Source organism: Narcine bancroftii, chromosome 4, assembly GCF_036971445.1.
Source record: "Narcine bancroftii isolate sNarBan1 chromosome 4, sNarBan1.hap1, whole genome shotgun sequence".
In the NCBI taxonomy this organism is placed as follows: domain Eukaryota; kingdom Metazoa; phylum Chordata; class Chondrichthyes; order Torpediniformes; family Narcinidae; genus Narcine; species Narcine bancroftii.
In genome coordinates this window covers 14,380,997-14,396,060 of record NC_091472.1, presented here as the reverse complement: position 1 = coordinate 14,396,060, position 15,064 = coordinate 14,380,997, and the positions used below count along the sequence as shown (strand labels likewise).

Below are 15,064 nucleotides of genomic sequence, written 5' to 3'. Positions count from 1 at the left end.
TGGGGGTTTATTAGCCAAAGAGTGATAAATCTCTGGAATTTGCTGACATAGGCAGCTGTAGAGTCCAAGATACTGGGTGTATTTAAGGCAAAGATTGTTAGCTTTTGGAGTAGTTAGTGTATCAAAGGTTACGTGGAGAATGCAGAGAAATGGGGCCGGGTGAGAGAATGGATCAGCTCATGTTGGAATGGTGGAGAGGACTCAACAGGCCAAATGACCTACTTCTGCTTTTATATCTTATGGTACAAGATCATCCAGCAAATAGGAAGATGTAGCAACTTGAAGCAGAAGCAAGATGGCTTTGCTCTATCTGACCACACTCCCTCATCAAGGAGTGTGATACCCCTTTTACACAGAGATCCCACTAAAATTGCCTGTCAACAACCCGTATTTAAAGCCAGGTCGGGTCAGAACCTTCACACTGAAAGAAAAGCTGGTTCAGTGCGACCTTTCTCATAGGGTCCTGGCATCCCGGTGCAAAAGGAGGCATTACAGCGTCGACGTCCTTTTCACAGGAGTAAATCTTCTTTCTTCTTCTTCTTTGGCTTGGCTTCACGGATGAAGATATTTGGAGGGGTATGTCCACGTCTGCTGCAGGCTTGTTGGTGACTGACAAGTAAGATGCGGGACAGGCAGGCACAGTTGCAGCGGTTGCAAGGGAAAATTGGTTGGTTAGGGTTGGGTGTTGGGTTTTTCCTCCTTTGTCTTTTGTCAGTGAGGTGCGCTCTCCGGTCTTCTTCAAAGGAGATTGCTGCCCGCCGAACTGTGAGGTGCCAAGATGCACGGTTGGAGGCAAGATCAGCCCACTGGCAGTGGTCAATGTGGCGGGCACCAAGAGATTTCTTTAAGCAGTCCTTGTACCTCTTCTTTGGTGCACCTCTGTCTCGGTGACCAGTGGAGAGCTCGCCATATAACATGATCTTGGGAAGGCGATGGTCCTCCATTCTGGAGACGTGACCCACCCAGCGCAGTTGGATCTTCAGCAGCGTGGATTCGATGCTTGCGGACTCTGCCAGCTCGAGTACTTCGATGTTGGTGATGAAGACACTCCAATGAATGTTGAGGATGGAGCGGAGACAACGCTGATGGAAGCGTTCTAGGAGCCGTAGGTGATGCCAGTAGAGGACCCATGATTCGGAGCCGAACAGGAGCGTGGGTATGACAACGGCTCTGTACACGCTGATCTTTCTGTGTTTCTTCAGGTTGTTGTTTTTCCAGACTCTTTTGTGTAGTCTTCCAAAGGCACTATTTGCCTTGGTGAGTCTGTTGTCTATCTCATTGTTGATCCTTGCATCAGATGAAATGGTGCAGCCGAGGTAGGTAAACTGGTTGACCGTTTTGAGTTCTGAGTGCCCGATGGAGATGTGGGGGGGCTGGTAGTCACGGTGGGGAACTGGCTGATGGAGGACCTCAGTTTTCTTCAGGCTGACTTCCAGGCCAAACATTTTGGCAGTTTCCGCAAAACAGGACGTCATGCGCTGGAGAGCTGGCTCGGAATGGGCAACTAAAGCGGCATCGTCTGCAAAGAGTAGTGCAAAGAGGAGTAAATACTGTAATGAAAATAGCTTCCCCCCCCCATCCCGGTTTTGTCACATTCATGCAGGTAAGTTGAAGCAATTAAAAGGCGGTTAATTGCTGTCTTTCAAGGACAATGTAAAAGGGCCTCTGGGTGCTGTAAGTAGAAAGAGTTTCATTCCCTGTATATTTTTACTGTGATAAGCTTAATTGTTTTTGTCAACAGCTTGGTTATGGGGCTCTCAAGTTTCTTCCCAGCTGAACTTTGTCTGGAGAGAGGAGTAGAAAATAGAGTGGAATTACAATGAAATTGATTTCAATTTTTCTAGTGATCAGTTGAAGGAAATTTGCTCTTTTTCAAGCTTTTAGAATCAGTCAAGTTTTTGGCTCTAGTTTTCCCTGTGATTGATTCTCTGATCCCTTTGTCCTTAACAATATTTTGACATTTTTTTCATGGTGCATTATTCACAGCTGAACATGTCCTGGCTGTATACCTTGTAAATCTTTCAATAAGATTTTCCTTTTAATTTTTGAAATCTGCCACATTTGATGAACTTATTGTAACTCCTCAGAGATCCTGGATACTATTTTTTCTCTGGTCAATATTCTTCCCGCACCCAAAGTTGAGTTCAAATTTTACAAAGAGGCAAAGAAATTTACATTTAATCAGTTCTGGAATTAAATAAATAGTTCAGTAAATGTGGCTTTAAAAATATTGGGTTGTTATAAAACCAGTCTCCATGATTGAGGGAATCTGCTGTCCCTATTTTCCCAGCTTGTATCTAACACCAGCCCCAGTGTAATGTGGTTGACCCTGTCAGTTTACTCAGTTCAACTGTAATTAGGCAAGTGTAATAAATGCAGATTCTGAGAGCACTATCCACTATCCAAATGAATTTAACCATGATTGCATTACTCTTTAGATGAACTTACTATTGACACATTTCCTCCAACATCTCTACCTTACAACTGTGATGGCACTGCAATTATAATTTAGTGTTTGCAAAGCATCGCGATACATCCTGAAAGCAATGTGAAAAATGCTGTTGGAATGCACAGCTTTCCATCTTTCTATTCTTTGCTATATCGTCAGATGTCAGGATCTCAGGCAATCTCATGACCACAGCTATGCCTTCTACTTCATAATCTCATTTGCTGTACCAACTTTGAAAAGAATAGATGTAGACTTTAGTGTACTGAGAATCTTCATAGCTCTAAATTCAAGTTTGGAGTATCATATGGTAAGATTACTCTTGATCTTGAACTCAGGACACAAAGGCTTTTAATAATATTAAAAATGCAGTTAGAACAGAACTGTTCTAATTTATTGTCATGAACATGTTAGGAAATTCATTATTTTGTGGCAGTATTACAGAGCAACTATTGATATAAATTACATTTTAAAATAAATTAATTAGTGCAAAATAAGAGAAATAGTGTCTGTCGTACATATTCCATTCCAAAATCTGATGACAAAAGGAAGAAGCTGCCCTTGTGTTCATCTTCAGGCTCCTGTACCATCTTCCCCATGGTAGCCGTGTGGAGGGCTTGGCCTGGGTGATGAGGGTCCTTGAGGGTAGAGGCTACTTTTTAAGACACCTCCTCTTGTAGATAGATGCCCTTGTTGGAATGAAGACTAATGCCCATTATGGCACTTACTAAGTTCACAGCTCTCTAGTTTTCTCCTGTCCTGTCTCTATACCAGACAGTGATGCAACCTGAATGAATGCTCTCCATGGTAGAAATTTAGAAGAATCTGGTGACGTACTAACTCTTCTCAAACTCCTCAAGCAGAGAATATTTTGTGGCCAGATGAAGTTCTGCACTTGAACAATCTTTGCATTGTTGCCTTTTTTTTTAAGAATGAGAACAATTAATAGTTAATAAGTGAAATTACAAGAAGAAATGTCTGAAGAGTTTTTGCCCCATTTCTTTTCTCTTGAAAGCATTGAACTCTGCTTATCTCCAGTAACACTGACATCATTCACCTACTGGCAAATGTTATGTGACCATTCTATATTTATGCTCCTGAACAGTATGTGTGGCATGGATTTGATTCTGTTTTCATCACATGGATATAAAATTTGTCCTTTACTTTGTCTCACCTTGCAGTTATGAGAATTTGTATATTTGTAAAGGAGACTCTGATGGGATTATATAGTCGATGTTAATGACTCCTATCCAAATGCCATTGTGATTATTACAATTGACTGAGGACTGACTAAAATCTTTTCAAAGATCAACTTGTGTGCATACAGAAAAATATGTAATTGAAATCTTGGAGTGGTACCTTTCTCACTCTACTTGGTATTTTGTGACTAGTACACAAACTTAAAACACATTAAGGTCCTGATTTTTTTTTAGATCAGCCTATCAAAATGTTTCATTAGTGTTGTTTTAAGTGATCACCCTCTTGCCTGATCAAAGTTGTCCTGTGCTGAACATCGAAATGTAACATTTTCCATGATTCAGTAAAAATCAGCCTTACTTTTGCAATGTGGGTACATAGTGCCAGATGGACAGATATGACAAATGTCTACAAACCCACAGCTAACTATTGCAACTGTCACTCTCTTGGGTGGGGATATATATCATATCTGACTCACAATCATAACTGAGTTTAATTATTGTACATAAATTATTTTTTTCAATTAGGATTCTTCTATCTGTCTTTTTTTACAGTCAATGGAAGGATTGCACGAAATGATCATTTTATTGTCGTGATGTGGGAATATGAATTTTACTTCTGTAAATACTCTGCCCATGCCATACGCATAGTCATGAAATTCCCAAATACAACAATGCCATCAATTGTTCAATATACCCTGTCATTTGGATGGAATGCTGCATAGAGGCTATCAAATGAACAACTTCACAACAGAATTTTAAGATTTTGCGAAATAAATCTGTATTCATCCCCATTCATACTTTATGAAAATTTTCTAGCAACCTCTACACCTATATGAAATTTGAAACAAAATTGGCTGAAAATGACCGTCAGACTTCCTGAGGTCATGATGGATGAAACAAGAATGTAATTTTAAAATTCCAGTTTTACAAATGTGTTACTATCTCTGTTCATGAGAAAAGTATTTTACTTATTCATTAAACCTCTCAAATGATATTCGATGGCATAACTTAAAAAAAAGAGCATTGATGAGCTTTTCGCTAACATTAATAATCAAAACCCTGGCACATTTAACTTTCTGGATAGTGCCAAGCAACGTACATATCATGCTTTTCTGTCCATTTGGGTTTGTTCCCATTATTGAGAACAGTTAAATTGAATATCAACTTACACATGCACAGAAAAAATCAGTAATGATTAATTAGGATAGAGGCCTGAATGCCAACTTGGCAACATGGATGAGATGGACTGAAGGGCCTGATGTGTGGTGTATGATTCTGTAACTGTGAAATCCAGAGTGAATTGTTGCTTTAAAAGTCACAGAATGGTCACTCTCACATGGTTATATGAAATCAAAGGCCTTTGCGGATAGCAGTAATTATCACAACACTGTTGCAGCGCCAGCAACCAGATTTCGAATTCAGTGCTGCCTGTAAGATGTTTATATATTTCCCCGTGTCTGCATGGGTCTCCTCCGGATGCTCCGGTTTCTTCCCAGTCTTCCAAAAAAAACGTACCGGGGGTTGTACTGTAAATTGTATATGGTTATGTTATGGTTTTGGATGGCATGGGCTCATGGGCCAAAAGGGCGTATTACATTGTTATCCATGTCTTAAAGAAAATCCATTGAACTGACATCAAGTGATGTTCCTTCAGATCTGTGCGCCGTTATGAACGCCACCTGAACCGTTGCCAACACTGTGGCATTGCTCTGAGCCCCTGTGGGAGATTTTTGGCCACAGGATCTGAAGATAAATGTGTAAGTAACTTTTTGGATAAACCTAAATGCTTTACCTCATGGAGTTTTTGAAAGATGCTTATTATTGTGTAAGTCATTGATATGAATATGTACATTTGCCGAAGTACCTAATAGATCATCTATTAGGAAAGAAACCTGAAAGTCTGCAGACGCTGTGATTGTAATAAAAACACAAAGATGCAGGAAGAACTCAGCAGGTCCAGCAACATCCAGAGGAGGTAAAGATATATGACCAATCAGTCCTCCTCCACCCAACACCACCCTCCTCTGGCTGGGCCTCATTCTCAATAACTCCTTCTTTGACTCACCCCATGGGTACCCCCGTGCCCTTTTGTTGGCTATGTGGAGCAATCCATGCTGCAAGCCTACACACACACAAGCCCCCTCAACTCTTCCTCTGCTTCATTGATGACGATGAATACTTTAGTGCTGCCTCAAGCTCATCCACTTTACCCTCTACTACCATTAACCCTCCATTATCTGCATATCTACCCTGGCCCTCTCCACTCCCATGCACATTGAGGATAGGATTCTCATTGTCCTCACTTACCACACCTGCAGCTTCATTATTCAATATACTCTGCCAACATTTCCTCCAACTACCACACAATCCCACCACCAGACACATCTTCCCCTCTTCTCCCTCTCTGCCGTCTGCAGAGTCTGCTCCATCTGTGACTTCCTTGTCCACTCCTCTCTTCCCAACAATTGCCCCCTTAGGACCTACTCCTGTGACTGCAGGACATATTACACTTGTGCTCACACCTCCTCTCTCACTATCATTTGGGGCCCAAGTGAAGAATCATCTGCAGGAGTCATCTAGTGCATCCTATGCTCCCAGTATAGTCTCTTTTATATCAGAGAATCTGGACGCAGACTTGGAGATGAAGTTACGAAAAGGGCCACCCTTTTTAAGGAACAAAAAGAATTCAGCGTGTAGGCACAGGTAAGGGCAGGTTTTAAATATCATATATTTTGTTGTTCTAGTCGTAAACAGTGAGAATGGCAGCCAAGGCAGGGCAAGGCTCCTCTTGCAGAATGTGGATTGTCAGGGACGCCAGCAGTATCCCTGACGACTTGATCTGTGAGAAGTGCATCCAGCTGCAGGTCTCGACAATCCAAATTAAGGAAATGGAGCTGGAGTTGGATGAACTCCGGATCATTCAGGGGGCCGAGGCGGTGATAGACAGGAGTTACAGAGACACTATCACACATAGAGGCAGGAGGAGGATAGATGTGTGACATTTAGGAGATGAAAAGGAAACAGGCAGTGTAGGGAACCCCTGGGCCATTCCCCTCCCTCAATAATAAGTATATAATTTTGGATACTGTTCAAGCCACAGCGATCAGGTCTCTGGCACAGAATCTGGTCCCGTGGCTAAGAAGGGAAGGGAGGAGAAGAAGCGACTTGTAATGAATGGGGATTCCATAGTTAGGGGGACAGATAAGAGGTTCTGTGGAAAAGATCGAGGATCCCGATGGGTATGTTGCCTCCCTGGTGCCAGGTATGAGATATCTCAGATTGAGTTCACGACATTCTCAGGAGGTGGGGTAGAGCAGCCAGATGTTGTCCATATATGAACCAATGACAAAGGTTGGAAAGGTGAGGAGATCCTGCAAGGAGAGTTCAGGAAGTTACGTGCTAGGTTGAAGGACAGGACCTCCAGGATTGCTAGCTGGCCACATGCTAGTGAGGTTAGAAATTGGAGGAAAATGAAGCTTAACATATGGTTAAAGACATGGTGCAGGAGGGAAGGCTTCAGGTTTCTGGATCATTGGGCTCTCTTCCAGGGAAGGTGCGATCTATTCCAACTGGATGGTTTGCATCTGAACTGGAGGGGACTAATATCCCTGTGGGAGGTGGATTTTAACTAGATTTTCAGGGGGATGGGAACCAGAATGCCAGACCAGAAAGAGGAGTTGAGAAAGGAAAAGATGATGTGAAAATTGCATGCACCTTTAGAAGTCAATGGGTTGTATGTGCTGGAAATGTTTTAAAGTGCATCTATTTAAATGCAAGGAATATTGTAAGAAAGTCAGATGATCTTAGAACATAGATTGACATGTGGAATTATGATATTGTGGCCATTAGTGAAACTTGGTTGCAGGAGGAGCAGGTTTGGCAGCTTAATGTTCCAAGCTTCTGTTGCATTTGATGTGATAGAATGGCAGTGGGGTGGGGGGGTGGGATGTGGCATTGCTCATCAGGGAAAATATTATAGCTGTGCTCAGGGAGGGCAGACCAGAGGGCTTGTCTACTGAGGCTCTGTGGGTGAAGTTGAGGAACAGGAAGGGTACAACTGCACTCATGGGATTGTATTATAGACTGCCCAATAGTCATTGAGAAATGGTGGATCAATTTGTGGAGAGAGAGTAGACAGCTGCAAGAAACAAAAGGTTATGATAGTAGGGGATTTTAATTTTCCGCAAATTGATTGGGACTCTCATACTGTAAAAGGGCTGGATGGCTTGGAGTTTGTCATTGTGTTCAGTAAGGTTTTCTAAATCTCCTTTTAGGGAATGAGACAGGGCAAGTGACAGAAGTATGTGTAGGGGAGTATTTTTGGCCCTGTGATCATAATGCCTTAGTTTAACTTAATTATAGAGAAGGATAGGACTAGGTCTCAGGTTGAGATTCTAAATTGGAGAATGGATAATTTTAAGGAAATTAGAAAGGATCTAGAATGCATTGTTACAAACTAACAAACATTATTAGTACTAACAAAGGAACGACAATGGAAAATTCACCAGACAATGGTTAATTCAAAATAATAGTTTTTATTAAACTATTAATAGCAGAACCTTCCTTACTCTAAATTTAATTCTAAATTTAACCCTACTATGTGCAAATGTAAGTATGTGTGTATTCAAGTCCAAAATCATTTCATTTTAAACTTGATTCTGAAAAAGTGTATTTTAAAGTCCAGTTTCAGATATCTTGTTGACTTCAGGACCCTTTTAAATTGTAGTTCAGAAATAATTACGAATCACTTTTCAGCATTAAATTTTCAGATCTCTTTCAACTCACAATTCTCTTGATGAGCTGTTTTTCATCGAGATATTCTTAAAACAGGATTTGACCATTTTCTGGGTACAAATGAGAAGTGTTCTTACTTATTTAAAAGCCACTTATGTTATATCTCCTCTGAATAGGATCATACATGTCCTGTCTTTCCAGGAGGTCAAATTTTCAGATCTTCCATCTTTTGTCTTCAGTTTTCTTCCATGATAACGTTGCACTCTATTTTCTAAAGAGCAGTCATCTCCCTTTTGAAATCCACTTTTGTGTGTTCCCCTTTTGTTTGAAGGTTCAGATGGTGGGTATTCATGAAGTAATGAACTGGATTTGGCCAGGGCTGGCTGGGAGAAGCCAGAGAGTAGTGGTGAATGATTGCTTCTCAGACTGGAGGCCTGTGACTAGTGGTGTGCCTCAGGGATCAGTGCTGGGACCATTGTTGTTTGTCATCTATATCAATTATTTAGATGATAAAGTTGTATATTGGATCAGCAAGTTTGCAAATGACACTAAGATTTCTCTTATGCAGCTCGAAGAGGGATCGAGACCAGCTGGAAAATGGGCTGAAAAATGGCAGATGGAATTTAATGCTGACAAGTGTGAGGTGATGCATTTTGGAAGGACAAACCAAGAAAGGATGTACATGGTGAATGGTTGGGTACTGAGGAGTGTGGTAGAATAGAGGGATCTGGGAATATACACAATTCCCTGAATTAGGGCAGCACGGTTGGTGTAGTGGTTAGCACAATGCCTTTATAGCACCAGCAATCGGGATCAGGGTTTGAATCCAACGCTGTTTGTAAGGAGTTTGTACATTCTCCCAGTGTCTGTGTGGCTTTTCCCCAGGGGCTGCAGTTTCCTCCCTCCGTTCAAAATGTGCTGGGGGTGTAGGTTAATTGGGTATAAATTAGGCGGCACAAACTCGTGGGCTGAAATGGCCTGTTACCGTGCTGTATGTCTAAATTAATTTTTTTTAAAAGAAAGTGGTGTCACAGGTGGATAGGGTTGCAAAAAGAGCTTTTGGCATATTGGCTTTCATAAATCAAAGTGTTGCGTATAGGAGTTGGGATGTTATGATAAAGTTGTACAAGACATTGGTGAGGCCATATTTGGAGTATCATGTGTAGTTTTGGTCACCTAACTACAGGAAAAATATCAATAAGATGGAAATATAGTAGAGAAGATTTAGTAGGATGTTGCCCGGACTTCAGGAAGTGAGTTACAGTTAAAGGTTATACAGGTTAGGACTTTAACCCTGCACTGTAGAAGAATGAGGGGAGAATTGATAGAAATATTTGATAGAGGTATTTAAAATTATGAGGGGGATACACAAAGTAAATGTAAATTGTTTTTTTCCACTGAGGGTAGGTGAGATACAAACCAGAGGATATGGGTTAAGAGTGAAAGGGGAAAGGGGAAAGGTTTGGACATAACATTAGGAGGAACTTCTTCATACAGAGAGTGGTGAGAGGTGGAACGAGCTCCCAGCTGAGGTGGTGAACGTGGGCTCAATTTCTTTTCTTTTTAAAATATTTTTATTGAAATTTACAACTGTTCAAAATTAAACTGTACAGTTATATTTTAAGATACAATTTCAGAAGTAAAAAAGAAAAAAATATTTTAGTCAAAACCCCTTACATTTAGCAAGGCTTAAAAATCTAACATGTGGATATCAAGTGACTACAACTAAGAAGCCAACAGCACACCATCGAAGTTTAGATCAGTCTTAAAACTTTAGATTATGGTAATGGTCCATAAAAGGACCCCATGTCTAAGAAATTAGTCTTTGAATATTTAATGGCATATCTAGTTTTTTCTAAATTTAAACAGGACATAATGTCATTTAACTATTGTGTATGTGTCGGTGGAGCGTTAGGCTTCTATTTGATCAAACATTGCAAGTCTGGCTATCAATGAAGTAAAAGATAAAATTCAGTTTTGAGATGAAGCCAATAAAACATCATCAGATAATCCAAACAGAGCAATTAAAGGGCAAGATTCCAATTTGACCTTGAGAATCACTGATAGTGTGTAAAAAATATCTTTCCAAAATTTTTCTCGATTTTTCTTTTTTTCTTTGGCTTGGCTTCGTGGACGAAGATTTATGGAGGGGTAATGTCCACGTCAGCTTGGGCGTAACCAAAAACATGAACCAAGGAAACAATCTGCAATTTTACATTTGTCACACAGAGGATTTATATGAGAGTAAAAACAAGCTAATTTAGCTTTAGATTAAAAAAAGGTGAATCACAAAGCTTCTCCAGCATTTTGTGTTTTTTAGCTTTAGATAAATGTACTCTGTGGACCTCTTTAAATTGCAATAAACAATGTCATGCACAAAGGGAGGTAGCATTAATCAATTTACAAATGGAATCCCAAATCTCATCAGAAAATGAAAGATTCAAATCCTGTTCCAATTGCTTTTGATCCTAAGTAAAGGGACTGTTCTTAAATCAAGCAAATTATTTTAAATAAGAGATATTAAACCTTTGTGAGAAAGTTGAAAATCCAAAAATAAATCCAGAATATTTGCCTCAGGAATTTACGAAAAATTGGAATCTGAGATTGAACATAATGTCTAACTTGTAAATATCTAAAAATAATGTGTATTTGGTAAATTAAATTTTGTCACCAATCATTCAAAAGAAGCAAAACTATTAACAAATGAAAAGGTCTTTGAAACATTTAATACCCAATCTGTGACAATCATTAAAAACTGTTTCTTGCAAAGAAGGTTTTAAAAAAGGTGATTAAATATAATGAGACTAGCAAGGGAAAAATTCTGAAATCCAAAAAACTTTCTAAATTGTGCCTATATTCTCAAAGTATGTTTAACTATTGTATTAATAGTTATCTTATATAAAGAGGAGGATAAACAGGAACTTAAAATTACCAACAAGGAAATATTCTTTGTGACATTCAATTCCATTCTATCCGTGAAGGGTGGTCAAGCAAATTATCAAAATGTTACAAAAGAATTAACTTGCATATAGTGACCGCCCAATAATGTAATCTAAAATTGGGAAGTGCTAGTCCACCAATCCTTTAAGCTCTTTGAAGATGAGCTTTATTTAAGTTGGGTGTTTCCCTTGCCATATGTAAGAAGATACAAACAAATCAAGTGAGTCAAAAAAAGATTTAGGAATGAAAATTGGTATGGATTGAAAAAAGTACAAAAAATTTAGGTAAGATGTTCATTTTAATAGAATTGATATGACCAATCATCAAGAATGATAAAGGTGACCATCTTGATGATAATAATTTAACCTGATTAAATAGAGTGGAAACTTTTTCCTTAAATTTTTCACAATCTTAAAAGGAAAATACGAATAACTTGATATAGAACCATTTAAAGGTAAAATGTCATTTTTATGCAGATTCAACTTATACACAGAAAACTGACTAATATTAGAGACAAAGCTAATATATTTGGCAAGAAAACCTCTGGATAAACAAAAAGGAATAAATCATCTGCATATAAGGAAACCTTATACTCAATATTGTTCCTCTGGATCCCAATAAAATCTCTACTTTCTCGAAGAGCAATTGCCAAGGGCTCTAATCCCAAGTCAAAAAACAATGGACTTAAAGGTCCACCCTGACAAGTACCCTGCTGAAGATTGAAAGGTTTTGATATCTGTAAATTAGTAAGAATTGAGGTAGTGGAACATAAATAAAGTAATTTAATCCATTTAACAAAACAAGGCCCAAAGTTAAAATTTTCCGAAGTAGCAAACAAATAACCCCATTCCACCCAAACAAAAGCCTTCTCTGTATCCAGAGATAATAACACATTCAAGGGTAGCAGTGGGAGGTAAATATAGAATATTCAATAAACTATGTATTGTAATGATTTGAGTTGGTTTAACTAATTTTTCTGGAAGTCCTTTTACTTTGGCTTGGCTTCGCGGACGAAGATTTATGGAGGGGGTAAAAAGTCCACGTCAGCTGCAGGCTCGTTTGTGGCTGACAAGTCCGATGCGGGACAGGCAGACACGGTTGCAGCGGAAAATTGGTTGGTTGGGGTTGGGTGTTGGGTTTTTCCTCCTTTGCCTTTTGTCAGTGAGGTGGGCTCTGCGGTCTTCTTCAAAGGAGGTTGCTGCCCGCCAAACTGTGAGGCGCCAAGATGCACGGTTTGAGGCGTTATCAGCCCACTGGCGGTGGTCAATGTGGCAGGCACCAAGAGATTTCTTTAGGCAGTCCTTGTACCTTTTCTTTGGTGCACCTCTGTCACGGTGGCCAGTGGAGAGCTCGCCATATAACACGATCTTGGGAAGGCGATGGTCCTCCATTCTGGAGACGTGACCCATCCAGCGCAGCTGGATCTTTAGCAGCGTGGACTCGATGCTGTCGACCTCTGCCATCTCGAGTACTTCGACGTTAGGGATGAAAGCGCTCCAATGGATGTTGAGGATGGAGCGGAGACAACGCTGGTGGAAGCGTTCTAGGAGCCGTATGTGGTGCCGGTAGAGGACCCATGATTCGGAGCCGAACAGGAGTGTGGGTATGACAATGGCTCTGTATACGCTTATCTTTGTGAGGTTTTTCAGCTGGTTGTTTTTCCAGATTCTTTTGTGTAGTCTTCCAAAGGCGCTATTTGCCTTGGCGAGTCTGTTGTCTATCTCATTGTCGATCCTTGCATCTGATGAAATGGTGCAGCCGAGATAGGTAAACTGGTTGACCGTTTTGAGTTTTGTGTGCCCGATGGAGATGTGGGGGGGCTGGTAGTCATGGTGGGGAGCTGGCTGTTGGAGGACCTCAGTTTTCTTCAGGCTGACTTCCAGGCCAAACATTTTGGCAGTTTCCGCAAAGCAGGACGTCAAGCGCTGAAGAGCTGGCTCTGAATGGGCAACTAAAGCGGCATCGTCTGCAAAGAGTAGTTCACGGACAAGTTTCTCTTGTGTCTTGGTGTGAGCTTGCAGGCGCCTCAGATTGAAGAGACTGCCATCCGTGCGGTACCGGATGTAAACAGCGTCTTCATTGTTGGGGTCTTTCATGGCTTGGTTCAGCATCATGCTGAAGAAGATTGAAAAGAGGGTTGGTGCGAGAACACAGCCTTGCTTCACGCCATTGTTAATGGAGAAGGGTTCAGAGAGCTCATTGCTGTATCTGACCCGACCTTGTTGGTTTTCGTGCAGTTGGATAATCATGTTGAGGAACTTTGGGGGACATCCGATGCGCTCTAGTATTTGCCAAAGCCCTTTCCTGCTCACGGTGTCGAAGGCTTTGGTGAGGTCAACAAAGGTGATGTAGAGTCCTTTGTTTTGTTCTCTGCACTTTTCTTGGAGCTGTCTGAGGGCAAAGACCATGTCAGTAGTTCCTCTGTTTGCGCGAAAGCCGCACTGTGATTCTGGGAGAATATTCTCGGCGACACTAGGTATTATTCTATTTAGTAGAATCCTAGCGAAGATTTTGCCTGCAATGGAGAGCAACGTGATTCCCCTGTAGTTTGAGCAGTCTGATTTCTCGCCTTTGTTTTTGTACAGGGTGATGATGGTGGCATCACGAAGATCCTGAGGCAGTTTTCCTTGGTCCCAACAAAGCTTGAAAAACTCATGCAGTTTGGCATGCAGAGTTTTGCCGCCAGCCTTCCAGACCTCTGGGGGGATTCCATCCATACCTGCTGCTTTGCCACTTTTCAGTTGTTCGATTGCCTTATATGTCTCATCCAGGGTGAGAACCTCATCCAGCTCTAGCCTTAGGGGCTGTTGAGGGAGCTGGAGCAGGGCGGAATCTTGGACTGAGCGGTTGGCACTGAAAAGAGATTGGAAGTGTTCTGACCATCGGTTGAGGATGGAGATCTTGTCGCTGAGGAGGACTTTGCCGTCTGAGCTGCGCAGCGGGCTTTGGACTTGGGGTGAGGGGCCGTACACAGCCTTTAGAGCCTCGTAGAAACCCCTGAAGTCGCCAATGTCCGCGCTGAGCTGAGCTGGGTTCGTTTGGCCTATGTTTGGAAGTCCTATGTGAGCTTATAAGCACAACCACCATGATACTTTGTTGTCCCCAGGACCATTGTGATGTCAGGCTGGAGGGCCTGCAATGCTCCCATTGTCTTGGGGCTCTTAGTCCCACATGAGCCTGCCCCTTCGTGACCTAGTTAGTTTGTGGATCAGCGCAGCCCGCTACATGACTCCCCACAAGATGTGGTGTCGGGAGGCGATGAGTCCATTCATTGTATAAAGTTCTTTTGTTTAGGCGGGCAACCTCTCTGCCTTGGGCACACTACCAGCGCCTGCAGCTCCAGGTCGATGTGCGATGTGTACCAGCTTAAGACAGTCAATGGTGGATTTTCTTCCCTGCCTCCAATGTCCAGTACACACGTCGTTCCATCATCTGACCACTTTGTAAGGACCCTCATACGGCCGCTGAAGTGAAATTCGATGTGTCCCCCTGCCCACAAACATGTACTGGCAGTCTTTGAGCTCCCTTGGGACGAGGAGGCAGTCAGACCATGGCATGAGGTTGAGACAGGCACCAGGGTGCCGACTTTCTCCCAAAGTCGGGTCAGGAGAGCTGTGGGCAATTCTTCCTGTCCTCAGGCTAGTGGTACGACTTCACCCGGGACCGTAAGTGGGGCTCCATACATGAGTTTGGCGGAGGATAAGGCCAGATCTTATTTCGGCACCGTGCGAATTCCCAGTAGCAC

General features: G+C 41.6%; 1 protein-coding gene across 1 annotated transcript in view; it reads left to right on the top strand.

Annotated features, from left to right (window-relative positions):
• wdr27 (WD repeat domain 27) overlaps positions 1-15,064 on the top strand; it is a 671,431-nt gene that overhangs the window by 288,688 nt on the left and 367,679 nt on the right. The window contains exon 21 of the mRNA XM_069930793.1: positions 5,300-5,402. Coding sequence (XP_069786894.1) covers positions 5,300-5,402 — 103 coding nt within the window. The remainder of the gene's footprint in view (positions 1-5,299; positions 5,403-15,064) is intronic.